Here is a 26,209-nt window from a genome sequence, read left to right on the forward strand (position 1 = left end):
GAGCACTTTCACACTACTTGTTGATTCTATAAGGGGTTATGAGAAACAGATGAGAATGTAGTAATCTCCAAATAAGAAGATGAGTTATGTCTGAAAAGACAAAGAAAACATTGTGGTGAGCAGCACATTTTCCTCTGGGGAGACAAGAGGAATTCAGTCAAATAAACACAAGAAGTTTGTGCTCTAGAAAAGGATCAGCACTCAGTGAATAACCTCCTAAGCCCTATGATAAGCTATTATGGCAAGGCTTAACTATACAGACCAGTGAGCAGTGATAACTAACATGTCTTTGTGGTCATCAGGTGGGAACCTCCTTTCACCAGTGTTTCGTCTACTAGCCTCCAGGAGGCTAGACAGTGATCTCTGGCGTCCCAGAGACACTTCCCTAATGCCAGCTCTCACTGCTCCCTGCACCGACCCAACAATCGTGCCGATACTACCTTTCCCAGCACATTCACCATAACGTATTTCACATGCTACATATCATAACTCCAATATGAGCTAAAGTTAAGGGAGATAGAGAAGATATACCCCCAGGATTTCTGAGTCCAAACAGCACTGCCACCTTCAACAAACCCAGGCTCCGTACATGCGAGCTCCAGGTGGAGACAGTGCCGATACTACCTTTCCTAGCACATTCACCATACTCTATTTCACACGCTACATAGCATAACTACAATATAAGCTAAAGTTAAAGGAGCTAGATAAACTCACAGGATCAGCAAACACATTCTCCTTGCAGCATGGTCTCAAACAAAAGGGATTCAAATAGGCCACTCCCAAACTTAAATAACCCTCCTCTTCCTGGATTTTCTCCTGAGAGGACTGATTGGTCTCTCCACCTAATCTCAAGGAATTATGTACCCTGCTTAGTAGTTCCCCCTGCTGGCCCTCAAATGAAGGTTATTTCTCAGGAGCTGAATTAAAGAAGTATGAAAAATGGTCACAATCTCATATTGATCTTAAACTGAGCTCAGTTACGTCTGGGAGAAATAGGTTGGACAAAGATCTGATTTTGAGTTTTTTCCTCTGGTTAAATATTCACATGAATTTCATTTCAAGAAGCATCTCTATAATCAAAAACAAACTGACGGAACAACAGTTCTTTATCGACCAAGACCCTATCCCAACAGTGACAGAAAAGCCAATCAAAAGTCTGGGAAGGTGGTACAACTTGAAGCTCGAGGACTCTAATCAAGTGCATGAACTGCAGCAAGGACTCACCATAGACATGGAGACCATCGACAAATCCATGCTACCCGGCAAGCTGAAAATCTGGTGCCTGCAATTTCGGCTACTACCTCGCATTATGTGGCCACTAACCATGTATGACATCACCCTCACAACAGTTGAGAAGCTGGAAAGGATGGTTAGCTCCTACGTGAGAAAGGGGTTAGGTGTGCCTCGATGTCTGAGCAGCATAGCCCTATATGGCCAACAACTACTCCAACTACCTCTCTCTAGTCTTACGGAGGAGTTCAAATGCACCAAAGCGGGGCTTGAGATAATCCTGGCAGAATCAAAAGACACCATGATTCAAGCTGCTGCCCAAACCCTGTCAACAGGAAGGGAGTGGACGGCAAAGAATGCAGTCCACCAGGCAAAATCCGCTCTCCACCATGTTGACATCGCGGGCCAAATTCAACATGGATGAAGTCTCGGGTTTGGCGAGAGACGATCCTGTTGGAATGAGGCAGCCTCAAAAGAACAGAGGAAAATGGTCGTTGCTGAAATCCGTCGACAGGAGGAGTCCAGCAGGTGTGCCAAGGCTGTGTCACAGGCCAAATAGAGGCAGTGGATGAGATGAGTGTGGAAAAATGAAATATCACATCCTCACTGGTTGCACAGTAAGCCTTTCTCAAGGACGATACACCTGGAGACATGAGTGCTAAAATGCCTGGCAACAACCCTGGAAAGCAAGAGGACCACCATCAATGCCATCAAAGACACATCAAGGGCTGTGGAGTGGAGGAGCCAGTGGTTGTGGCTGAAAAGGAAAGATCTTTGCTGGTCTCCTAAATAGGCCGGCTGGACTGATGCAGAGAGGAGTGGTTCTGGGACACCAGAATCCACTGCTGAGCCTACTGGAGACATTGTGGGCTTAAATCAGCAAAACGTTGGTCAAAGTAGGAGCCTTCTTGACAACCCAGTGATGTGTCTGTCCAACCTTCCTCAACAACACTAGAGTAATGCAGCACTCAAGTCACCTATGTGTAGGTATGCAACCAGGCACAAGCCTGGCTCAGGGAGGAGGACACCCCTGCAATGCAGAGTCCACGGGCACTTTGGATTCCTAACACCACATCCTGTGTAACTGAAATCATGTGTATCCACACTCCAGACATTAAAGTCAGTTAAACTTCCTGTTCTGGAAGGTCAAACTGACTGCAAATATTTGGGCCTTTGCACCTTGATTATAGTCACATCATCCTGGAATAATCTAATCATAATTAAGTCACATGTTACATGCATAAACTCTTTTGCATCATTCCACACACTGTTATCATGTTTGAAATTCTGTTGATTTTAATGTTTATTTTCATCCTCATAAAGTAGCATCATAACTCTGATTATCTCACTTGCAGAAGGGTGGACTTCGAGAAGGAGCACGACGTGTCAGATGATGAAGATTGGATCAAATCTTTGGACGACCTGTGAGTCTAATCTGTTAACCTCATTTCCATTGTTTCACACACAGTCTCAAATATTTAGATGAATCTGTGGACATGACTAAAACTTTTTTAGCACAGTCACATTCATCTTTTCTGTCACTTGTATCTGGACTGTTGGAACATAAAGTCAGTAAAATCAACGTCTTCTCTTGACTCCCTCTCAATACTCATATTGTCTGAATATGATCTCATATGATGGAGCAGGGTAAAGAGAGAGAAGTCAGGGAACTAACTTTAAAAAGAGGAGAGGAATCATTCAGTGGGAACAGAATCATCTTTTACTGAACTTGTCTGATGCTGTGTTTATCCAGCAGTTGTGGCTGGATGTCTAATAATGTTCATTTCTCACCCTGGTGGTTTAATCAGTTTTCAGAAGATGTTTGATCTTGATTCAAACCTGTTGATGACTTTATGTAACAAAGAGCTGATGATGGTAAATTTCATCAGTGTATGTCTATTTTAAGTTTCTCAAATTAGTTTCCATAAAACTGACAATTAATCCACCTGCAGCTTAAATCTTAGTACATACTGTTTACAATTTAAATAATATCCTGTGTTTCTATGAAAAAGAGCACGACATGAACCAGGAGCTGTCGTCTGAAGTGGGATGGAAACATCTTGAGGCTCCCGTCAGCAGCTGCTCCTGATGGTCTCTTCATATTATCATGCCTGCTGATGCTTCCTGCATCACTGTGTATTCAGAAATCAGTTTAAACACAAATAGTGTTTTTATCATCATGCTGAGTTTGTTGTAACCTGCTATGCTTCAAGTTTCGCAAACAGAGTCATGTCAGTATAATGTGCAGGTGGAGATAATCAATATGAGGGAATAATTCAAACACTGATTCAAAACAAAATGAAAATGACAAGGCTGTATTTATCATACATTTAAAACATAGATACATATATAATTAAAAGTATAACTGAAATAATAATATATGTGCATGTTGAAAATAAATGTAATTTGAGAACTCTAAGGTAATTCACACTGTAGGCTAAACCCATATGATGGCAGAGCAACCAGTGAATAAACAACACACAACAAACCTATCTTGGTCAAAACACTGGAAAATGTTACGTAGTCTGACAGACTTTTTGCATTAATGTATCTGTTACTTGTGTATGTTATTTATGTAACTACTGTGGCACTTAAGATTTTACTTTCATTCTATAAGTTGTGTGTTTGGTTTGTTGATGGAAACAAAGAAAGTGGACTTTATTCACCTTTATACATGTTTGAACAAATAAAGATGAATATTATTATCTTCTAAGCAAAGCCTGCAGATCCTTGACTGAACACAACACACAGCACAACATCAAACCAAAGCCAGCCCATCAGCCAGCTCACTCCTGGGTTAGACACCTCAGTAGCTTTAAGGAACAGACTTCACTCCTACATGGATCATTGTGTATCAAACAGGTGTCACACTCCTTTACTGAGCCTCTCACTGATACTTTGATTGGAGTCAAGTAGAAAGCTACACAATGTGAAGTGTGTGTGAAGGAGGGAAGTGTGTGAAGCCACAAATGAAAGCAGCTGGTGACTTAACAAAGAGTCATGTGACTGTTTCAGAGCTCAGCCAATGAGGTATTTCCCTCTCTCTGACTGAAGCTCAGATACATACGTCTTTATTGACTTCCACAGGGGGGCAGACTTTCCCTTTAACGTCCTCATAAACTGAACAGAGAAATTACATGAAATCTAACAGGACATAGTCAGTGTCACCCTGAACAAGGATTTTAGTGACGAGTCAAAGATCATTACTTGATGATATTTTGACAGTTGCCCCAACAGTCTACTGATAACATTCACCAAGAACTCAATGCGGCTGTGGAAAACAACACTGGAAGTGAACTCCAAGGCCATCGCACAAGTCACCATCAAGTGCGGCATTTACCAAGGTGATGTCCAAGGTGAGGCCTGAATCCCCTCAGTCACATCATCTCCAAGAGTAGCTTTGGATACAAATTCAGTCCATCATCCACCTCCTGAACATGGATGACATCAAGCTGTATGCCAGGAGTGAATGAGACATATAGTTGTGTGTTTAAAAAAGTGAGCAAAACCTAAAATCCTTATGATAGCTTGTATTTCCATACACGCAAATGAACACTACACATTCTATTCCAAATCAAAACATGAAGGATAATTTATCAAATTTGTTGTTACTTCACAGAAAGTGAAGAAAGAAATGAATATTAGGCTGTTCAAAAAAATAGCAGTGTCAGCATATTTCTTTACAAACTCAAACATTTACCATATGAACTGAAAAATGCTCGAAGATTCGGCTTCCCTGTGAATCACTGAACTAATATTTAGTTGTTTCTGAGAACTGTTTCACGTCTGTGTTGCATGGAGTCGACCAACTTCTGGTGCCTGTGAACAGGTGTTCCAGCAGGACGATTGGACTCAGAAACAGCATTTTTGATGTCACCCCACAAGTTTTCAATAGGATTAAGGTGCGGGGATTGGGCTGGCCACTCCGTAACATCAATCTTGTTGGTCTGGAACCAAGATGCTGTTCGCTTACTGGTGCGTTTGGGGTCGTTGTCTGGTTGAAACACCCATTTCGAGGGCATTTCCTCTTCGGCATAAGACAGCATGACCTCTTCAAGTATTTTGATGTGTTCAAACTGATCCATGATCCCTGGTATGTGATAAATAGGCCCGACACCATAGTATGAGAAACATCCCCATATCATGATGCTTGTGCCACCATGCTTCACTGTCTGGTGTCTTTCTGGTTTTGGTTGCCATTTTAAAGCGTTTGAGATCATTTTAGCTGAGCAGCCTATCATTTTCAGCACTTCTTTATATGTTTTCCCTCTCCAATCAACTTTTTAATCAAAGTACGCTGTTCTTCTGAACAATGTCTGGAACGACACATTTTAATCAAAGTTTAGAAAGAAATTCACCATAACCAGCATGTACAACATTTGCTGCCTTCATCCTTAAATAAGAGCAACCTGTTTGACAACTGTTTTTTCACAGAATGAATGACTATTATTTTGAACATGACCCTTTCAATTAATGATTCAGTTACACAGAATCAGTGCATGTCATGACTGTTGGGTCTTTTAGTTTTCTATTACTCTACCTCACCTACTAGTCAATTATTTGCCATGTAGGAACATAATTGCTACCAAAAACAGTGACTGATCTGGTTAGTCATGTTGGACCGCTATTGTTTTGAACACAACCGTAGACCCAGGACACTGGGATGTCATTCGGACTGGATAAGTGTGGCAAAGAGAGGGAAGGTGATCAGACCTGAGGGGTGCAGCCACCAGAAGGCAGGATAGCAGACATACAGGACAGCTACAAGTACCTTGTATCCCACAGGCCAATGGGAGCCACGATGAGGATGCAAGGAGGTCAACAACAGCCAAATACCCTCAGAGTTCATTCTTTGGTCACATACATCCAGTATTGATTATTGCAGCTCTGTCCTCTTTGGTGCCCCTCTTAAGTGTCTTCATGAACTCCAGTTGGTCCAGAGTTCAGCTGCCTGTATCATCACCAGAACCCCCTCCATAGATCATATCGCATCGATTTAAGGATTCTGCTTCTCACCTTGAACTCCGTCCTGTCCCTCCTGTACTCTTGAATCTGCTTCTGCAATCCAGCTCACATCACCATCTGCCCGCTTGACTACCATGGGTCCTAGATCGTTCAGCCGTTCTGCCCGCGCCTCTGGAACTCTCTCCGCCATGACATTTGCAATATCTGTCCTCCTTCAAATCCTGTCTGAAAACACACCTTTTCAAGCTGACATATTTAGTCTGATTTAATGGTGACACACATATTGATGATGATTTTATACCTAATATTTATAATTATGATTCTGTCTAGTCATTTTAGTAACCTGTATAGTATATTACTGAATTGATTGATTTACGATCTATGGATACATTGCTGCTTTTTTATTTTAACTGTGTCTTGTAAAGTGTCCTTGAGTGATCTGGAGGGCGACTTTGAATAAAATGCATTATTATCATTATTATTACTATAAGAGGAGGGTAAGACAGGTGCTGAGAAGCCAGCTCAATGGGAGGAATATTTTGACTTAAGATAGTAGTGTAGAATAATTTCTGTTTTAATAATTTCATTTTTTTGTGCAACAGAAATTAGTTTCTACTCTGTATATCAAATTGAAGAAACAGGGGAGAAGTCATTGCTGTAAACGTGCCTGTCTTTGTCCTTTTTGGCTGCTCTAAGCACCCGTACCGTAATACCACTAATAGACAAGCCTCAGAATCCGTGCTGCAGCTGGCCTGAGTGAGTTTCAATAAAAAAACTGCTTAACATTTGATGCATTTTTTTTTATTAGTGTGTGTTTTGTTTATTTTTCTCTTAATGTTGTGTGTGTGTGTTCACTAAAGTTGCGTTGAGACAGAGAAATAAACATATTTAACAACAAACAACAAGTTTAGAGGGGGGGTTGGGTTCAAGTTTATTAGTTTCACTTTTGCCCGTCGTGACGCAGTTTGTATTCACTGTCGGAAGGTAATGTAACTACTTGTCTTATATACTTTAATTAAACGTCCGTGTTCATTTAACACCCGTTTATTCTGTCTGAAAAACAAACGGGTTAGAAATGCGCTTTTTTTTTTAGTTATCTGTCGTCGTTAGAAAAGAGCGTCAGTGTGTTGAGGCCTCTGGTTCCTGCGTCTTGAAGTGGTTCGTGTAACAAACAAGAAACGACCGCACCAACAAACCGCACCAGCACCACGGAACACACATAATGTACAAATGTGTGTCTGTGATTATCTTTTCTATGTCTTTGATTTAGCCTATAAATGGCACAAGTAACGATAAGTGTGCATGTGACAGCAGCATATTCTCACATTTGGGAGGTTGCAGCCTGCAGATACGACCACACTGAGGTCAACATGGTCGACATGTTTCATAAGTTTTTATTGCGGCGTTGTTTTAGACCCAAGAACTGAAGAATGTAACGTGTAATCAGGAGCAAAGCAGTAGATTTGAGTTATTTTTTTATTTCAGAAATGTTGAAAATGCATGCTGCATCTCCACTAAATGCTTCAAGTAGGAACAAATAAATAAATAAATAAATAACACTGAAGTGAATAGAGATTCAGATCCAGATGTTAAAGTAGCAGGGAGAAGATTATCGCTAGTGCATAAGTTAAAATATTTAGGCATATTAATAGTTTCACAGCTCACATTGAAAATACACATTGTGAACACACTCAAATTCAATGTGGAAAAATTTAGACACATCAGGAGCGATCTAACGACAGACTCCTCACAGCTGTACTTCAATGCAATGATTTTTTTCCACACATGAATTACTGTCTGACCAGCTGGACTCAGACAGATGAAACTGCTCTGAAACCAGTAGAAAGACTGTAAAATACCACAGAGAAAGAGCAGCTTTGGACAGTCAGCCACAGTCAGTCTCCAAAAAAGTGAAACCATGTTGTTGTGATTAGAGCTGCAACTAACGATTCATCTTCAAAATGTTGAAAAATGTCGGTCTGTCTCTCCCAAACCCCAAAATTATATCATCTAATGTCTTGTTTTGTACTCACGCCAAAGGGTTTTAGTTCACCGTCATGGAAGACTGTGTAAAGCTGCCAATATTTCAACGTAAGAAGCTGCAATAATCGATTAGTCATCGATTAGTCGACTAATCGTTGCAGCCCTAGTCATGATGTGTGAATCAGTGGTTATGTCCTTTTCTGTATAGAACGTTTTCCTCTCTGTGCTTTGGTCTTGGTGATGTCACTGTCTTGCTAATTGTGCTTATGTGCTTTGTTTTGTGCCTTTGTGTATTTGGTCTGCTGTGTTTTGTGTTGTACTTTTCTATACTACGTTCTTCATAATATGGTTAGGTCATTGTTTTATAAATAGTGCTTATGTCTCGTTGTTTGCCTGTGTGCCTTGTCATGTGCTTTGTCTATGGTTATATGCTGCTCTGGGCTCATGTGCCCTTTTAAGGACGTGCCATCAATCCGATTTTATCTGTGCTTTTGTGTGTTATTTTAATGTCTTTTTCTGTCTCTGTGACACACTGTGCACAACAAGCTCTGCGACTGTATCTGTGTATCCTGACTGTGTTGCCATAGCAGGTGCAGGCGTACGCTCGCAATGAGTCAGCGTCAGGAGACAGAAGAGGGAGTCCGTCCTTCTGAAAACGCTCCGTGTGGTACGCATGACAGCCAGACCAAAGCTCCGAGGTGAGAGGAGGATCTCTGACCGACTGTTTGAGACTGACTTTCAGATTTTCCTGTTCACCCCAGAGTCAGAAGTCAGCGTGCAGCTGCAGCATGTTTAGTCAAACTTCTGTGTGTGTTGTGTTACAGGTCAGAGCAGCTGCTGAGACCAGACTGTCCAGTACTCAGGAGGGTCAAGGAGAGCAACTACTCAGCGTCAGAGTCAGTCATTATCATGTTACTTGACAATTTAAGTGCTGCGGCTGCTATGTGACCTGTGTGATTTCATTTGCATCCATAATGGCAGACACTACAGTCAGTAAAAGTCCTTGTGATGACTGCAGATATAAGAACATTTGCACCATTAAAATACTTATATTATCCTGGAATTGAGTTGCTGTGGCAGGATGTTTAATAATCTTATCTCCCACCCTGATGGCTTCTCTCTCTCGTCCACCAGAATCGGTCCAGAATTAGAATCAATACCCTGGAGGTCCCGCCTTAGGTCAAGAAGTCCCATCCTTGATTTCAGAGAAAAATCCGCTCGCATGTAAGCTTCTATTAACAATGACAGCTCATTAACATAATGCACATACACAAACACACACAGTTAGGGTTGGGTAAATAATTATGAATGAATAAATGAATGAGTGTCTTCTGTTAGCAGTATTAATATCGTAGCTAAGGTTCAGTTTTTCCCGGCTTGGCATTGCACTGTACAGAGGTTAGATCAGGACTTTTGCTAATGACCAAAACTTGTGTATCTAAAATAATCCCCTTGTAGTCTTGTGGATGTGCAGTCAAAGTATGTGAATGGTGTTCTTCAAGGGTCCATCCTGAGACTCTGCTCTGAGGGTAATAAGAATGTAGGGGACAGTATCTCCGTCTGTCACGCAGAAGCATGCTGCTCTATCTCAGCCCGTTGCAATACGCGCTATAGACATCATCGCGCCAGAAGGGCAAGGAAACGAGCATGTGCAGAAAGACCGGAATGAACTTAAAGGGGAATGAGTGTATATAAGNTAATCCCCTTGTAGTCTTGTGGATGTGCAGTCAAAGTATGTGAATGGTGTTCTTCAAGGGTCCATCCTGAGACTCTGCTCTGAGGGTAATAAGAATGTAGGGGACAGTATCTCCGCCTGTCACGCAGAAGCATGCTGCTCTATCTCAGCCCGTTGCAATACGCTATAGACATCATCGCGCCAGAAGGGCAAGGAAACGAGCATGCGCAGAAAGACCGGAATGAACTTAAAAAGGAATGAGTGTATATAAGTGCGAGAAATTCTTTCATTCGGAATTAGAAACGGAATATTCCAGCCCCTTACATCGGCTTGAATTTTCAATCGCATTGGCCATTTTCATTCCGAATAAGGTGTTTACAAGATCACTTGTAATAGGAATGAACTTCCGAATGAAAAGGGAATTAAACTGTCCATGTAAACGCACTCAGTGTCTCTTGGAGCCACCGTAACATTCTTTGTGCTTGTTTTGTTTCATGTTTAGATAAAGGTGACTACATGTAAAATAGATGCAGTTATTTAACTGAACACAGAGTGGAGCATTCATGTGAAGGGCATGTAGGTGAGCTCCAGGTGATGAGAATCAGGTGTGCAATGTGAAGTTTTTGACCGTGTTGTCAAGTCAAGTTTGTAGCGTGTTAAAACTGAATTGCTGAATGTAATAGTGATTACATATGGTCGCCCTCCTGTCTTATGGTGAGCATGTATGTATTGTTTTGAGAATAAATGGATCGCAAAATCCAAAGAGACAAAAAAAGCCAGAACATGCGTCCTGAACAAGTTCACTCATGCACACCTCCGTGGCTTCTGTAGACATTTTGTTTTCTTAAATAGTCACTGCAGTGTCCAATAAACTAGAACAATACTGAAAAACACCCACACGTGTAACTCCTGCAGCAACAAGCTGCTTCAGCGGTCAAAAACTGTTTTCTCTTCCAAGTGCAAGACCTGTCCAGACGAGAAAGGTTCCTACAGGATATAGTGATGACTGCTAATTAACTGAAATAACTTGTATATTCTGCTCCTACAAATAATATTAAATTTTATTTTCATAGCACTTTCCAAAAATGATGTTACAACACGCTTCACAGTGAAACACAGAGACGGTTACAGGGGTGGGGTATTGTGTGCATATGCGTGTACCTGTGTTTGTGTGTGTGTAAATGTGTGATTATCTTTCTTCCAGATTCCTTTCAGAGGGTCAGAATTTCGTTCGTGTCCAGAGTGACGGGTCACAAGGTCGCACTACGATTGATAAAGAAACACTCCCCCCTCAAACAAAGAGGTAAGCTTTTACCGACAGTCATACATGTACATGCGTTACCTTTTTTTACTTACTCCACACACTGTTGTCATGTTTGAAATCCTTGTTGGAAATATATATATATATGTAATGTCTGCCTTCTCTTCACTATAATAAAACTAGATGGCACTCAGCTTGTGGAGCTCAAAGAGCCAAAAAAATACATTTGAAAAACTCAACACCAATGTCTCTTTCCAGATATCACGACCCATTAACTGAAGATAATCCACAGACCTTGTTGTGAGCAGTTTCATGTAGGAACTATTTATAACTTTATATACAATAAAGGCAAAATACAATAAAATAAAAAGGGAAAGGGCGTATTGTGTGGAAATTACCCGCTAAATTTAAATTTAAATAATTTTGTGGTCCAAGGTTACTGTGACCTTGTCCATTGCATTCCCTTGAACGTGGTATCTCAAGGCAGCTGAAGGGAATTTTGAAGGTCAGAGGTCAAGGTCACTGACATTTTCTGTCTCATTCTTGTGGACACAATATCTCAAGAACACCTTTATGGAATTTCCTTAAATCTGACACAAAGGTCCACTTGGGTTCAAGAATGAACTGATTAGAATTTGGGGGTCAAAGCTCAAGGTCACTGTGACCTTGCATCCATCTTATTCACTTGTACACAATATCTTAGGGAGTGTCCGTATATTTGGGACAAATTTCCATTTGGATCAAGAATGAACTGATTAGAATTTGGGGGTCAAAGCTCAAGGTCACTGTGACCTTGCATCCATCTTATTCACTTGTACACAATATCTTAGGGAGTTTCCTTAAATTTGGGACAAATTTCCATTTGGATCAAGAATGACTTGATTAGAATTTGGTGGTTAAAAGTCAAAGGTCAAGGTCACTGTGACATTTTCTGGCTCATTCTTGTGAACACAATATCTCAAGAACACCTTAATGGAATTTGACACTTGGGCTCAAGAATGCACCGAGGGAGTCAAAGGTCAAGGTCACTGTGACCTCACATAAAATGTTTTTGGCTATAACTCAAGAATTCAAATTATAATTATGACAAAATTCCACCCAAAGGTCTAATAGAATATAATGATGGAGTGATGGCATTTTATATCCAAAAGGTCAAAGTCAGCTTCACTGTGACATCATAAACTCTTCAAAAACTTTTTTTCTGGCATAACTCAGGAACAAAAGGGGAGACACTTGGTCAGATACTAAATTGGTGACTAATCTTGAAACTTTGCTGATTGTATAGATCCTCTGTGCCGCTGAGGGGGCATCCATGTTTTCACAGACATGGATGGAAACTGTAAAGACTGTAAACTGAGGCATACAACTGCAAAGCCAAAATTCTTGATAAATCATGCGTCAGTTCAGGACAACTCTAGAGGCAGGGCCTTATTTGATATTGTAAGAAACGCCACGCAAAAAAAGCATGCCTTCCTCATGTGTCCTCATGTCTGATTTGTTTGTCCTTATTAACTGTTGTATGACCAGTTTTAAACTCTGGACCTTCAGCCTGGACCATGGACTGACAGGATGTTTGAACTTCTTGTTGGATGTCATTGTTTGTTGTAGCTACTATATGGGAGGCTTTATGGGATTATTTATTTATAGAAAACTGTAATATTAGTACATTTTTTCTTTTGTTGTTTTATCTCTAAATTTCATAAATTAGTTTCCATAAAGCTGACAAATTCATAACATCATGGTATAAAATAACATGTGCCATGATAGACATGTTTACCCCACCTGCAGCTCAAATAGTATTGACTGTAATGCAGTGTGAATGATTTACTGTATTTCTATCCGGACAAGGGACAAGACGGTTGAGGAGATGCATGACGGAGGTGTGATGGAAACTCTGTTGAAGCACCTGCCAGCAGCTACTCCCGTTGGTCTGTTCACAACATCATGTCTGCTGCTGCTTCCACTCATCCTGGTCCTGCGTCGCTATGCTTGAGGAAGTTCTCTTTAAACTAAGAATATAAGAAAATCAAAAGCAATAATGATCTCTATTGTTAAGCTTCAAATCACGTGCCTACTTAGGTTCAGTCTTCAGGCTTTTTGATAACTTGTTGCAGTGTTACTTAAGTGTCAGTAGAGGTAACCCTAGTGGTACTTTGGGGAACTACAGGAGGTTTAATGCCTCCATGCCGGTGATAGCTGAGGCTGGAGGCATTGTGTTTACAGTTGTTCATCTGTTGCATTCTTGTGAATGCAGTATCTCAAGAACACCTTGAGGATAATGAACTATTTCAACCTGTAAAGACTGATGCAATATTCTCTCTTTGGGACAGACGAGGTCTTGGCACAGTTGTTGTGAAGTGAAGGTACATTCTCCAGTTTTGCTCAAAAATGACAAGACGGCAAATTTCATTTCCATATAACCTCCTAGCTTCAGGTACACCTCTGGTTTGCTGAAGATTAAAACTGAATGGGAAACAGAACAGTGCATTATCATTCGTGGAGTACGGCACTGAAAGACATAGTATCTTGTTCATCTTGTGCAAAATTTTAACTCACACAATTCCAAATAGTTCCGACGATACACTATAGTAAAGCTGGACTTGCCAAGATATAACTGAATATGACTGACACTTGTGACAGATGTCCCCAGTCTCCTTGCAGTCTCCTCATATGTTTAAGTCTCAGGGAGTACTGGACATCTTATTTCAGACTCATTTCAGTTATATTAGAACAAGTAGAACCTTCTCCACAGATTGCTCTATTTCAGGGGTGTCAAACATATGGCCAACGGGCCAGAATCGGCCCACCAAAGGGTCCAGTGTTCCTATGTCCTCATTGAAGGAAGTCGGTGTGCTTGGTCTGCTCCCAGCACCGTTCAGTGCTCAAGGAGTATTATATTTAGCACCATTATCAAACTCATCATGGCGAAAAATACAACAACTTGCAAGGAAGAACAGAGGATGAATTAAGTGTTGGTTTCGTTTGAGGAAACATACACTTGGTTTTAGTTTTAGCCAACAGATCAGCATTGAAAACTAGCTACCTTATTGCTAACGAAATAGCATTAGCATCAAAGCCATACTCTGAGGGTAAGTTAGCTGAGAAACAGACGCTCTAACCTGTCTTTCATCCTTCAGCCTTCATCTCAGGCTGTTTATTATTTGTTTTGTAAATGTATTGTTCATTAATTGTGAAAGTTTTCAGATTGTAACGATACTCCGTCATAAAAAAGAGGGACAAATTTGAAGGCTGAGATACTTACAGGTTATTATGCGATGGTTTTACTGGTCCCGCCCACTTGAGATCAAATTTGGCTGTATGTGGCCCATGAACAAAACTGAGGTTGACACCCCTGCTTTATTTGGTGTACCTGAAGCTGGCAAAAGTTTGTCCGAAAAACAAGCAAATGTAATCTCATTAACCTCTTCAAAAGCCTTTTGGGAAATACTTTTACGATGCAAGAAGCCGTTGCCCCCACCTCTTATTTCATGGCTGCATGATGCAGTGTCTTTTTTGGAGTTGGAAAAGAAAGTTTTCCCTAAGGTGTTCCGACAGCAGTATTGGAATAACTCATGTCGCTGAATGGTTTTGTGACGACTCCTAGAATGCTGTTAAAATATGTTTACAGACACCTGGACAGAATTTCCTCAAATTTGGCACAAACGTCCAGTTAGTCTTAAGGATGAAGTGATTAGAAGTCAGTGATCATAGGACCTCACAAGGCACGTTTTTGGCAATAATTCAGTGATTCACACGCTAATTCAGACAAAATTTCACACAAATAGAATAAAATGATAAAGTGATGACGTTTTACATCCAAAAGGTCAAAGGTCAACTTCACTTCCACATCATTATGTTCTGCAAAAACACTCCTCTGGCCACTACTTAACATTGTATCTCAGGAACAGAAGGGTGGATGTTTGGTGGGATACTGAATTGGTGACACTAATCTTAAAACTGTTCTGATTGTTTAGATCTTCTGTGCTGTGGGGTTGAAGATGTGTGTGCGAAAGATCCACGTTTTAGAAAATGTAGCTTCTTTGCAGCAACATCTATATTTGGAGCATTGTCACAACTGGGAGCTGGTGATTCTAGTTTTAGACTGTAATCTAATTTAGTGATGATTCTAAACGTTTTATTTGTTGCATTTAAGTTTTATTTTTCAGCTTACAAGGTTGCAGTTTATTAAGCGCTGTATCGTACCTCTTTACATAGATTTACATTTTTTTCTGCCAAAAATGTTTTGCACTTTTCAGGGGGTACTTTGCTTCAACACTTCAAATGAGGGAACATTATTGAACAAGGATTGAGAACCATTGACTTGTTAGGGGCTTGTTGCTTCGTTACAACACAAGGGAACAAAATCATTAAGCTGTATTTTATCATACTGCATTTTATACTGCTTTTTTAAATTGTATTTTTTAATTTTTATTTTATAAATTTTGTTTCATTTTAATTGACTCAGTGCAGTCCTGAAATGTGTCAATCCTCACTACATTATGTGAACTGCTTTAAAGTGTTTTATAAATAAAGTTTGTGATTATTGTTATAAAAAATAATTCTTCGTTTGTTGTTTTGATGATGGAGGTGGTGTTTTTTTGGTTTCCATAAAAACAATGAATCATTCATTTATTCAAGTTTATCATTTGTGTAGTTAATGCTAAAAAAAAAAAAGTTAATAGCTGTTGATTTAACTCTAAATTATTTTTGTTCAATTGCTTTGTGTCACTCAGTCAGAGGCCAGTGTATTCATCTCAAAAACGTAATGACCAGAATCTGTCGGGGTCCTAAATAAATGTCAAGGTGTCAGCACAACGCTGGAAAATAAGGATGAAGTGATACAAATACAGTGCAGAATATTCAAAGACTGGCTCTTGTTTGTGAACTTGTCAGCCTGGAATAGTTTAACATCTAAATAGATCAACACTGAATATGTGTCGTTAAGAATGCCAACGTCAAGCAGTTTTTAAATTGTTCTGACTTTTGTTTTATTAAGTTCAACCTATACTTTTTAGATACAGAGGGAGAAGTAGTTTTCAGATTTTGTACTTAAGGAAAAGTAACGACAGGCTACCACACTGTAAAAATGCTACGTTGCAAGTGTAAGTCCTGCATTTAAAGGGTTAGCATATTCATTATATAGCTAGTATGGCTCATTTTAGATTTGATGGTTTACAGTATTTGATGCATTCATAGGTTCACCATTTCAGTGTTGCAGCTGGTATAGTTGGAGCTCATTACTTCATACACAGCAAGATAGTTTAATTCATAAATATATCTTAGTTAGGTATATCTGAACCTGCAAAGTCACTTATAATTAAATCTGTCAAATAAATGTAGTGGAGTATTTAGTAGCATAAAATGGAAATACACTAGTCAAGTACAAGCACCTCAAAATTGTTCTCCAGAGATTTAGATTTGATTTGTCTGATCTGAAGGTTTATTGTGTAACAGAAAACATGTTGTGTGACTGATCAGAGACTGAATACATTCATCATAAACTACACAGAGTCTGTTGTATATTAACACTGGACTGTTTTAGTGATTGAAGTCTGTAGCAACACAGAGACTTTAGATTTAACATGTGTACAGATGTGAAGCCCTGACTGTATCTGACTGATCTGTAATGAAAGCTGTTGTCTTGTATTTCTTTCCTCTGTGTTTGACTGTGAGGCTGAGGTTTTCAGTTTGAATCCAGTTGAGGGGACAGGTCTGCTCTGATGATGATGATGATGATGATGATGATGTAAAATGGAGGCTGAACCATGAACATAAATTACAGCTCACCTGTAAAACATTTTAACATGTTACTCTGTCATGATTAAAACAACTGGAGGCTGAGAACAAACTGATACATGAGTCTGAGAACATTTTAATAAATCAGCATCAGATCTAAGAACATGTGAGTGTTTCTGTGACTTCCTGTACAGACTGAAGGCTGCTGGGAAATGTTGGCAAACTGTCAGACTGCTCCTCCTCCTGCTGCAGGCGCCTGATCTCAGTTAGGGATGGGCGATACCACTCTTTTCAGATTCGATACGATACTGATACTTTTTCTTTCAATTTCATCGATACCGATACTGATAATTTCTTATTGGTTATTTTTTAAAGTCAAAATGTAATTACACTTAGAGGCAAATCACATGAAAAATGACATATATGACTGGCCTTTTAAACACATTTATTAAGAACAAAAGAGGGCGTCCTATACAGAGAGACCTTAACATATAAGTTACTTCACTTTGATTATTAAAGCACCAAATTGGCCTTTTGACCACTGGCACAAATCCAAACACCAGGTCTGTAACAATTACTTATATGTAAGGTAGGTGAAAACTACCAACAAGTGTATTACATCATAACAATGCTGTGTTGAAAACTTGTATGTTGAAGTAAACACGTCTGTAACACTGTGATCCATACCTTCTCACTGAAGTGGAGCAGAAACAAGAGACAGACTTAAAAAACATTTTGTTGTCTTAAGCTTACACGAAAAAGCAAAGTATCATTTGAAATAACAACTTACACTTTGCAAAGCACATTTAATAAGTAATGGCACAGTTAGCGGAAAAAATATACACTTTCCTATACTATCATGCCTCTCAGGAGGTATAGCTCTACATTTTACTCAAGTTTTAGGTTGGTGTTGAGGAACAGTAACATGTTAACATTTTCAGCTTTAAGCCGATTACGCTTCTGGCTAATTGTCTCTCCTGCCTTGGAAAACAGCCTCTCTGCTGGAACAGAGGTTGCAACAGTTCCAAGGTATCTTTTTGCTACTTTGCCCAGCAGTGGAAATGCATTCTCATTTTTCTTCCACCAAAGCAAAGGGTCCTCGCTCCTTTGTATCACTTTTTCTTCCATGTATCTGCGCATTTCAGTGTATGCATCTGTGTTTGCTGTGCGACTGCTCTGAGAAGCCATAACACCAGTGTCAAACTCCTGCCATAATCCTCCCTTGGATGTTGAACACTTTGCATCACTACTTTCAGTGTTTGCAGCAGGTGACCCTTGTGTCAATGACATGGCTGCTGTCATGGAGTTGGTTGATGCTGTAGCAGAGGCTTCACTGCTGGTTGCCTGACACTCACAGCTGCCCAGGGCTTGCATCTCACTGATTATCCTCGATTTGATCATTTCCACATTTCCAGTATCACAGAAGACAATGTTTTTGAATCGAATGTCCAAAAAAGTGCTGGCTGCAAGAGTGTGGTTGTGCTCAATGTTTTGAAAGCGCCGTCTGCATTGTGCTGAAAGCTGTGAAGCCAGAGAGTTACCCCTCTGCCCAGCAGATGAGGTTGCTGTGAAGCCAGAGAGTTACCCCTCTGCCCAGCAGATGAGGTTGCTCGTTGGAGAAGAGAAACCAGAGGAATGACTTTGGAAATGGTTACGTAGTGCTCTGCTGAAACCTCCTTAGTGGCCTCTTCAAAAGGCCTAAGGGCTTCAATGGCTTGGCTAATGTGGGACCATTCTCCCTCATTCAGGCACAGGGTGGTTCTCCCAAGAAGACAAAGTGCTGTTGTGACAGCTTGTTGTTCATGCAGTCGTTCTAGCATGTACAATACTGAATTCCATCGCGTATCCACTGCTTGGATTAGTCTGTGCTGTGGGAATCGCAACTGACTTTGTACTTCTTTTAGTTTGTCAGTTGCTTTGGTGCTGTGATGGAAGAACCGAACAATAGCACCACATTTCTCCAAGATGGACTTGAGACTTGTGTCAGCCTTAATAGAGTCCTTCACAATGAGGTTGAGTGTGTGTGAAAAGCACGGAATGTGTTTCCAGCAAGTTTTCCGCACAGCTGAAACCATATTTGCTCCATTGTCTGTAACGACAGCGTGGATCTTGCTGCTGATGCTCCACTCATCAGTTATTTTTGTGAGGAGTTCACAAATATTGTCTGCTGTATGCTGTACAGCTACATGGTATGTTGCAAGATTGCAGGACTGCATCTGCCAGTCCTTATCAATAAAGTGTCCTGTCACAGTCAAATAAGCTTCAGTGGTTCTTGCAGTCCACATATCACTTGTTAAAACCAGGCTGCCTGCTGATTGTATGGAGTCTTTCAATGTTTTTTTAACTTGTTCATATAGTTTGGGAATTTCACCTGTCATCAGGGATTTCCGACTTGGGATCTGGTAACGGGGATCCACTACTTTCATAAAATGATGGAAACCTTGATCCTCAACCATTGAAACTGGTTCCAAGTCTTTCACAATCATCTGGGAGAGGCTCCTTGTGATCTCTTGGGCTCTTTGGGACTCAGCTGAAAAAGATAATGTTTTCAAAAAACAAAAGGGAAGATGAATTGTTTTTGTTTTTTTTCTTGTTTTAACAAACAAGATGTTTGTTAAGGATTTGATTAGATACAAGGCCTACATAATTAAATGTGAAATAATTGAAATCACAATATGGCCAAGTGCAATATCAAACCTGCAAGAAGCTGCAATTATTTGTAAGTATAACTTGTGAAAAACAGTTTTATCATGAAGTGATAAAATATGAATTATATTCTCCAGATGTAAGAAAACATGTCACAGATTAAAAACAGTGTTTTAATCATAATGATTTGAATGGGCTTTTTTTCAGTGAAAAATAAAACTATGATGTAAAAATGACAATTCCCAATAATTATGACTCTTTTTTAAGCTTCAAAATCAGTTTATGATCAGATCATGCAGCCCTATTAGATATTTTATAAAAAGCAAATTCCTGGACTAGTACTATATATATATATATATATATTCCCCCCTAATACTCTGGACCCTAAATTTCAGAAGCACTTATTTTGTGGCATAAAAAAACAAAATTACCCACATCCTCCCTACAGAAACTTTTGCCACTAATTTATCCTCATAGTAAATTCATCCATTGTTTGGACTTCTAAATGTATATGCAAATTCTAGAGTTTTGCAAGATTATTACCAAAAACAATGTTAAATAGAAGAGTGCCATGGCGATTTCTCCCAATTAAAATTACCCTCTTCACCTGCTAACATCATAAGATTATGGTCACGATGTTGAGGAATTCACCTGTACCTGGATGTACTTTTCCTTTCTGGAAACTCTCATGTAGGGTCTTTTGCCGGACAGCGGGTGGTGCAGCAGCAGCAGACCTGTCTTTCTCTGCCTCCTCTTGTCGTTTTTCAAGCTCATTGTGACTTTCAAGGTGTGTACTTTTTAAATGTTTAAATAGGTTGCTGGTGTTGCTGCTGTGTGCAACCTTCTTATCACATATTGTACATTTTGCCGTGACTTTATCGAGTGGTGAAAAATAACACCACACCACGCTCCTTTTCCTGTCTGTCATTCCACTCTGCTGTGCTGGTCATCGCTTGTCCCGCTGTTCCTGTTTTAAAACCTGCTAGATCGGCTGGAACGTCCCAACGTCCCCATGTCACGTGACACGGACCAGTCCATTTTGCAGGTATAGAGGGGGGTGTCTCGGCACAAAACATTGGAGTAGGTTACAGAAAACAGGTGAAAGTGACGCATGCACTTTCGTATTTATTAATCAGTATCGATATATTTTCAAAGATATCAACACGAAATGAGTAGCGTGTGAGCATCGGTGTATCGATCCCGCTGAGATTAGGGATGGGCGTATCGATCCCATCCCTAATCTCAGTTCATCTCCAACGAGCCTGATATGAGACAGCACTGTGTCCACACTGTGTGCAACAGTACAAGCTGTTTAAAGGCGGCTGCAGTACCTACTGAAAGTAAAAAGAAAAAGTCTGCGCTTCAGAACACACCCAGTGTTTGTCTCTCCTACATCACAGCTCTGGAAATAAAAAAGGAAGTGATTGTCGCCATATTGTAGCTGTTGGATAAAGGAATGTTTGGAGGGCTGGGAAAAACGCGCTTCGGGGCTGGATTTTAGGGACACCTCTCACCGGTGCTTCCTCTCCTGTGGCGCAGTTGTTTTTCCCACTTAAAGGTATTGTAACAACGTCTTTTATATACTTTATTATATATTCATCTTATCGCCAGGGTCCTTGTGTCATCGTGTGATTTCATCCTGTTTGGAAAAAACGCTTCAGATGTTTGTTGGCAGTGTTTAGGCATGTGCGTTGCGCTTACTGTTGTTGCAACGGACATGAACAAGTAAAACAGACTTTGAGTTACCTGCTTTTCTTTCAACGATATGATCTCATGCAACTGACACTTATATTGTTGTTTCACTGAGCAGAGAAAGTGGACAAGAAACCTCACCCACTACACTGACCTATTGGCGCCATAAAAAAGCACAGACGTGTGAAACTTTTGGGGACCACGGTTTGAATGTCTTATTGCTGTGTGACATAGAGTCATATAAAACAGACTTAGTGCAGAGTTTACTGTCATCAGGAGCCTTTAGGGGTCAGAAACATAAATGCAACAGTAGATTTTTCTGTCATTCAGAGTTGTGATAGCTTCTGTTAGATTCTTCAGCTTCATGTTTGGCGCTGCAGGGCAGTTGGTTACACAGCATGTAAAACATAAAAAGGCGCATGTGAGCAAAATACAGTGAGCTGAAACAACAGTGGACACTGGAATACAGCCATTGCAATGTAAAAAAAATAGAGCAAATTGAATGATTAGCCGCAGCTGAAGTGAGCAAGGGTAAGTAGAGTGCATAATGACCCTGCAAGGTGGATAAGAGGGATTACAAGATCAACATCTCTCCACCATGAAGCTGTTTCCAACATCGAACAACCTGGGTATCTATAGATCTCTGATTTCCCACCCTGGTGGTTTGTCTCTCTTGTCTGCCAGAATAAATACAGAGAGCAAAGATTCCTGCAGACCCATGGCGTCCCCCAAGCCCTCAAGGTCAAACGGTTTCGTCCCAGATATCAAAGAAGGATCTGTTCACAAGTAAGCTTTCATTAATATTAAAATGTGACTGCATTCCTAAAAACAATGCACCATGCTCGTGCTTTTAGGAGCCACCCATCCACCATGACCTCCTTTCCACTTTGAGCCTGAGATCATCAGTTTGAAGTGCCGCAGGGTCTTTTCTTACGGGTCAACTACTTTTGAAAAAGCAAAGAAAAAATTCAGCAAGAATTCAAATGAATTAGATTTTATTTATAAAGCCCAGTATCACAAATCACATCCCTCACACAAAATGGTAGAAACCTCAGGAAGAGCAACTGAGGAGGGATCCCTCCTCCAGGGTGGACAGACGTGTAATAGATGTCGGCATAACAAATTTACAGTGATCCAAAATGAGACATTAAGAGAGTTAGAGACAGCAGTGATGACAATAGCTAAGTATCTATTGATATATCATAGTGTATGTATGTGAAAAATGATACTCATATGTGTACTGCAGTAGTTTAAGTATGACTAATACTTTGTATTGGTATTGGTATTTGTACTTTCCCACCCTGATGTGTTTTTTCCTCTTGTCTACCAGCACCACAGCAAAAAGCAGAGAGGGCTCTGACTCAAACGTGTCCTTCAAGGATGATCGGTCAAAAGAGAACATCCTCAATTTCAATGACAGATCCCCTTGCAAGAATTTGCAGTAAGGTGGCAAGACTAATCGATTGACAAATGGTCTTTTTGTGGGTGAAGTATTCCTTTGAAATCAACTTCCTTTTCTTGAAGAGCTCAAAATGACTCTTGCATGATTGAGTAGGACTGATGTTAAAGTCTGTCAGACGAGGAGGGAAGTCTTTCAGTGGGAACAGAGACAACTTTTACTGAACTTTCCTGATGCCTTCTTGGTAGTTTCTGGTAGTGTCCCACCCTGGTGGTCTTTGTGTCTTGTCTACAAGGAGGACAACAGAAAGCAGAGGGTCCTGTGAGTCCAGTGTGTCCGTCAAGAGTGATCAGTTTCATTTCATCCCTGATTACAGAGACAGATCCCCTCTCAAGTAAGCTTTTATCATCATTAAAATGTACCTGCATTCACTGATAAGATATCGTCATGCGTATTTCGTTTCACCGTCCTGCCATTCTGTCTGTTAGCGAGCAGAGAGGAATCATTCAGTGGGAACAGAATCAACTTTTACCGAATTTCTTGGATGCCCTCTCGTAGTTTCTGTGTATCCATCAGTTGCTGGATGTCTTTATCAGCCTCATCTAATCTCCCAACCCGGATGCTCTTTTTCTTTTGTCTACCAAAACCAGAGTGATAAACCACGAGTGCTCCCCCGCTAGGTCAACAAGACCCATCTTTAATAATCAAGAGAGATCATCACACAGGTAAGCTCTTATTAACATTTCACTCAGGAGAGACTCATTTATTTATGGTAAAAAGAATATTAATTATAGCCGCTACGCAGCAATGGTCGGGGCCGAGCAATTTCAGGCAAATTTAGGCAATTCTGAGCAACAAGAAAGTTGCCATTACAATGTACATTTTGCAACAAAAAAAGGAAAATCCAAGGCACTCTTCTTTAAATGTATAGAAAGCCTTTATTCAAAAAATGGCTGTTTCATTTAGAAAAAGTTAAAACATGATGAAAGTGGGTAACAGCCCACGCGTTTCGGCACGAAAGCCTTCCTCAGGGTGTAACCCTCAACCCACTGACAGCAACTCATCTGTGGCTTCACATATTGAGTAAGCCGGCCACCAATATGACAGCTGCTGTCATAAATTCAGTTATCAAGACAAACATCTGAAAATACAGATCTTGCATCTAGACAGCATGGAGATGTTGTTAATTTGTTTTTAACTATGATTGATTTACTCATAAGTGGAAAAACTGATGTTTACAATGCTCCATTCCCATTGACAGCAATGGTTCACGTGAGGACAGAATTCAACATGCAGTCAAAAATTCAGTTTTTGATATAAAATTCTGATATTTGCCAAACATCATCTACCATGACTCCAGAATTTTGTTAATTTTTTTCATGAACATTGAAAACTTATTTAGCAAGAATTTGCAAGTATATGTTTAGAGTACTGTTTACAGTACTGTGAGGACAGTTTGTGGAGGACAGTCTGAAGATGCTCTGTAGCAAGTCTGGTGTCAATTGAGCAAAAAGTGTGGGAGGAGATAGGTTTAAGAAGTTTTACAGTTTTTGAAAAAACACAGTGATGAACTTAGGGCTGTACCCAGATATACGGATATTCGTGATGAACTTAGGGCTGTACCCAGATATACGGATATTCGAATATTCGTTTCTATGGGTAGGTATTTGTTATGAAAATTTGGTATTTTATATTTGTTTTTTTATTTACTTATTTATTTATTTATTTATTTATTTTTACATATTTTTTTGATGCTAAATGTAGTCTTTTTGTTGTTGGTAAATGTAGGTTATCAATAAAAATCAAAACTTTTAAATTGCATTGTTAAAAATGTGAAAATATAGTATCGCCTACCAACGGAGCTTGTGTGCACGGCAGGCTTGAGCGCATCCGTCTGAGGCTGTGGATCAATGCCAAGTTTTACCACTTTATCACTATTCCCTCTAACTTGTAGCTGTTTTTTCGTTATCTTTTGAATTTAATATGAATTATGGAACCGTTTTTGTCAACGTTTGTTTCCCCCGTTTTGTACAATAAATTATTGTTTAAAGTTTCAACAAGTTTCTTTTGGAGTGCGTGACACAAGTGTGTTTTGAAAACGACCGCGGACTGTCACCTGCTCAACGCATCAGTACCTTCGGATGCCATGACAGTAATAGCCAATAATGTCAAAATATCATTTACAGACCGATTTAACAGACGATCACTGCTCGACCCGCGCATCACTACTCAGCTCAGTCTATAAATGCTGTACACAACAGTAAGGCTATAGACATTATATTCTATTCAGGCCGGCAGAACCAGCAGCGTTCCGATTTAATCAGAAGACAAATTAAACAGGATGACTAGCCAATGTGAAAATAAAAAGAAAGCATAGAATAATGTACTGAAGGAGACTGTTGTGCCATCACATTTTTTTGTGCAAAACTCCGCAATACAATTGGGTCCAAAAAAAAACCCTGGAGTCCGCCGTCGCTGACACCGGCCGTTTTCTCCGGTGTGTTAAACACACTTTAAAAAGGAGTGTCCCCAGACTATCAGAAGGCGGAGATCTCTGATTGTCTGGTGGCGAGACCACATCATGGTGGTATATTTTTACGGAGAGTGATGAATCCATATGCAACCGGTGGACTCTAGATGGACTCTGATGTCTGCGTTGTGTAGATATAAAGAGACCCAGACTGTAGATATATTTTGAGGTGATCTCCGTTTATTCCTCATCTGACACCAAACAAAAATCCTCAGTCACGCACACCCATACAAACTCCAGCCCCAACACAAGTTAAGCAACACGAGATTATGTTAGCATAATATGAATTTATAAACATATTCCAACAGCGCTACAACATGTAAGAGCAAAGTCGCTTACCTCTCCCACGGCGCACAACAGCAAAAGGGGAGAGGTAAGGTGAGGTGAGATTATTATGGGGGTTTTCTGTGAGTAAATGTGTGTGATTATCTTTGTTCCAGATCCCTTGTAGAAGAGTCACCTTCCCCGGGCATCAGCTGTGCGTCAGTCAAGAGGGATAATTCACAAGGTCGCATTGCAAATGTTAAAGACACACCCCCCACTCCTAAAGAGAAGTAAGCTTTCACTAACTCTGAATCATAAACAGTTTGTGCAGCTTTTGCTTTTAATGGTCATCTGAAGAAGCATCTGAACTCTGAACATCACTTGCTAATTAAAGCATCAGTGTTAGCTGATGTGCTGCTGTTGCTACGTGACCTGTGAAGACAAACTGAAGTAGCATCATAACTCTGATTATCTCACTCGCTGCAGGCCGGACGATCTTATTGGTCCAGACACTGTGTCAGATGATGAAGGTTTGGTCAAGTCTTTGGACGATCAGTGAGTCTAATCTGTTAACCTCATTTACATTGTTTCACACACAGTCTCAAATATTTAGGTGAATCTGTGGACATGACTAAAACTTTTTCAGCACAGTCACATTCATCTTTTCTGTCACTTGTATCTGGACTGACAGACACTAAAGTCAGTTCAGTCAGGAGAGACTCCATTTAAGAGAGAAATACATTTATTGACATGGTGCACAATAAAGTTTAGAAATGTCAAGAGGTGAGTAGAGCCTGAAAAACAGGAGGAAGTGTTTGAGGAATATTT

At 40.1% G+C, this 26,209-nt stretch overlaps 1 protein-coding gene and 2 long non-coding RNA genes across 3 annotated transcripts in view; 1 reads left to right on the top strand and 2 right to left on the bottom strand.

Annotated features, from left to right (window-relative positions):
- LOC126401491 (uncharacterized) overlaps positions 1–4,166 on the bottom strand; it is a 29,454-nt gene extending 25,288 nt beyond the window's left edge. Inside the window, exon 1 of the long non-coding RNA XR_007571077.1 lies at positions 3,720–4,166. This is a non-coding gene — a long non-coding RNA (uncharacterized LOC126401491). The remainder of the gene's footprint in view (positions 1–3,719) is intronic.
- A 9,405-nt stretch (positions 4,167–13,571) lies between these two features.
- LOC126401134 (E3 SUMO-protein ligase ZBED1-like) lies at positions 13,572–20,459 on the bottom strand. The gene is made up of 3 exons (XM_050062236.1): positions 20,154–20,459; positions 18,392–19,380; positions 13,572–13,577 (listed from the first exon to the last, which is right to left on the bottom strand). Exons 1-3 carry the CDS (start codon positions 20,422–20,424, stop codon positions 13,572–13,574), a joined length of 1,266 nt encoding a protein of 421 aa, XP_049918193.1. The 5' UTR covers positions 20,425–20,459.
- Positions 20,460–25,888: 5,429 nt separating this feature from the next.
- The window catches only part of LOC126401488 (uncharacterized), a 3,972-nt gene continuing 3,651 nt past the window's right edge, over positions 25,889–26,209 (top strand). Inside the window, exon 1 of the long non-coding RNA XR_007571073.1 lies at positions 25,889–25,936. This is a non-coding gene — a long non-coding RNA (uncharacterized LOC126401488). The remainder of the gene's footprint in view (positions 25,937–26,209) is intronic.

Source organism: Epinephelus moara, chromosome 14 (genome assembly GCF_006386435.1).
Source record: "Epinephelus moara isolate mb chromosome 14, YSFRI_EMoa_1.0, whole genome shotgun sequence".
In the NCBI taxonomy this organism is placed as follows: Eukaryota; Metazoa; Chordata; class Actinopteri; order Perciformes; family Serranidae; genus Epinephelus; species Epinephelus moara.

Coding starts and splice junctions, on each gene's coding strand:
- LOC126401134 (XM_050062236.1), bottom strand. CDS start 20,424: ATGACAGACAGGAAAAGGAGCGTGGTGTGGTGTTATTTTTCACCACTC. Junction 19,381..20,153: donor GAAAGGAAAAGTACATCCAG/GTACAGGTGAAT, acceptor TATCTTTTTCAG/CTGAGTCCCAAAGAGCCCAA.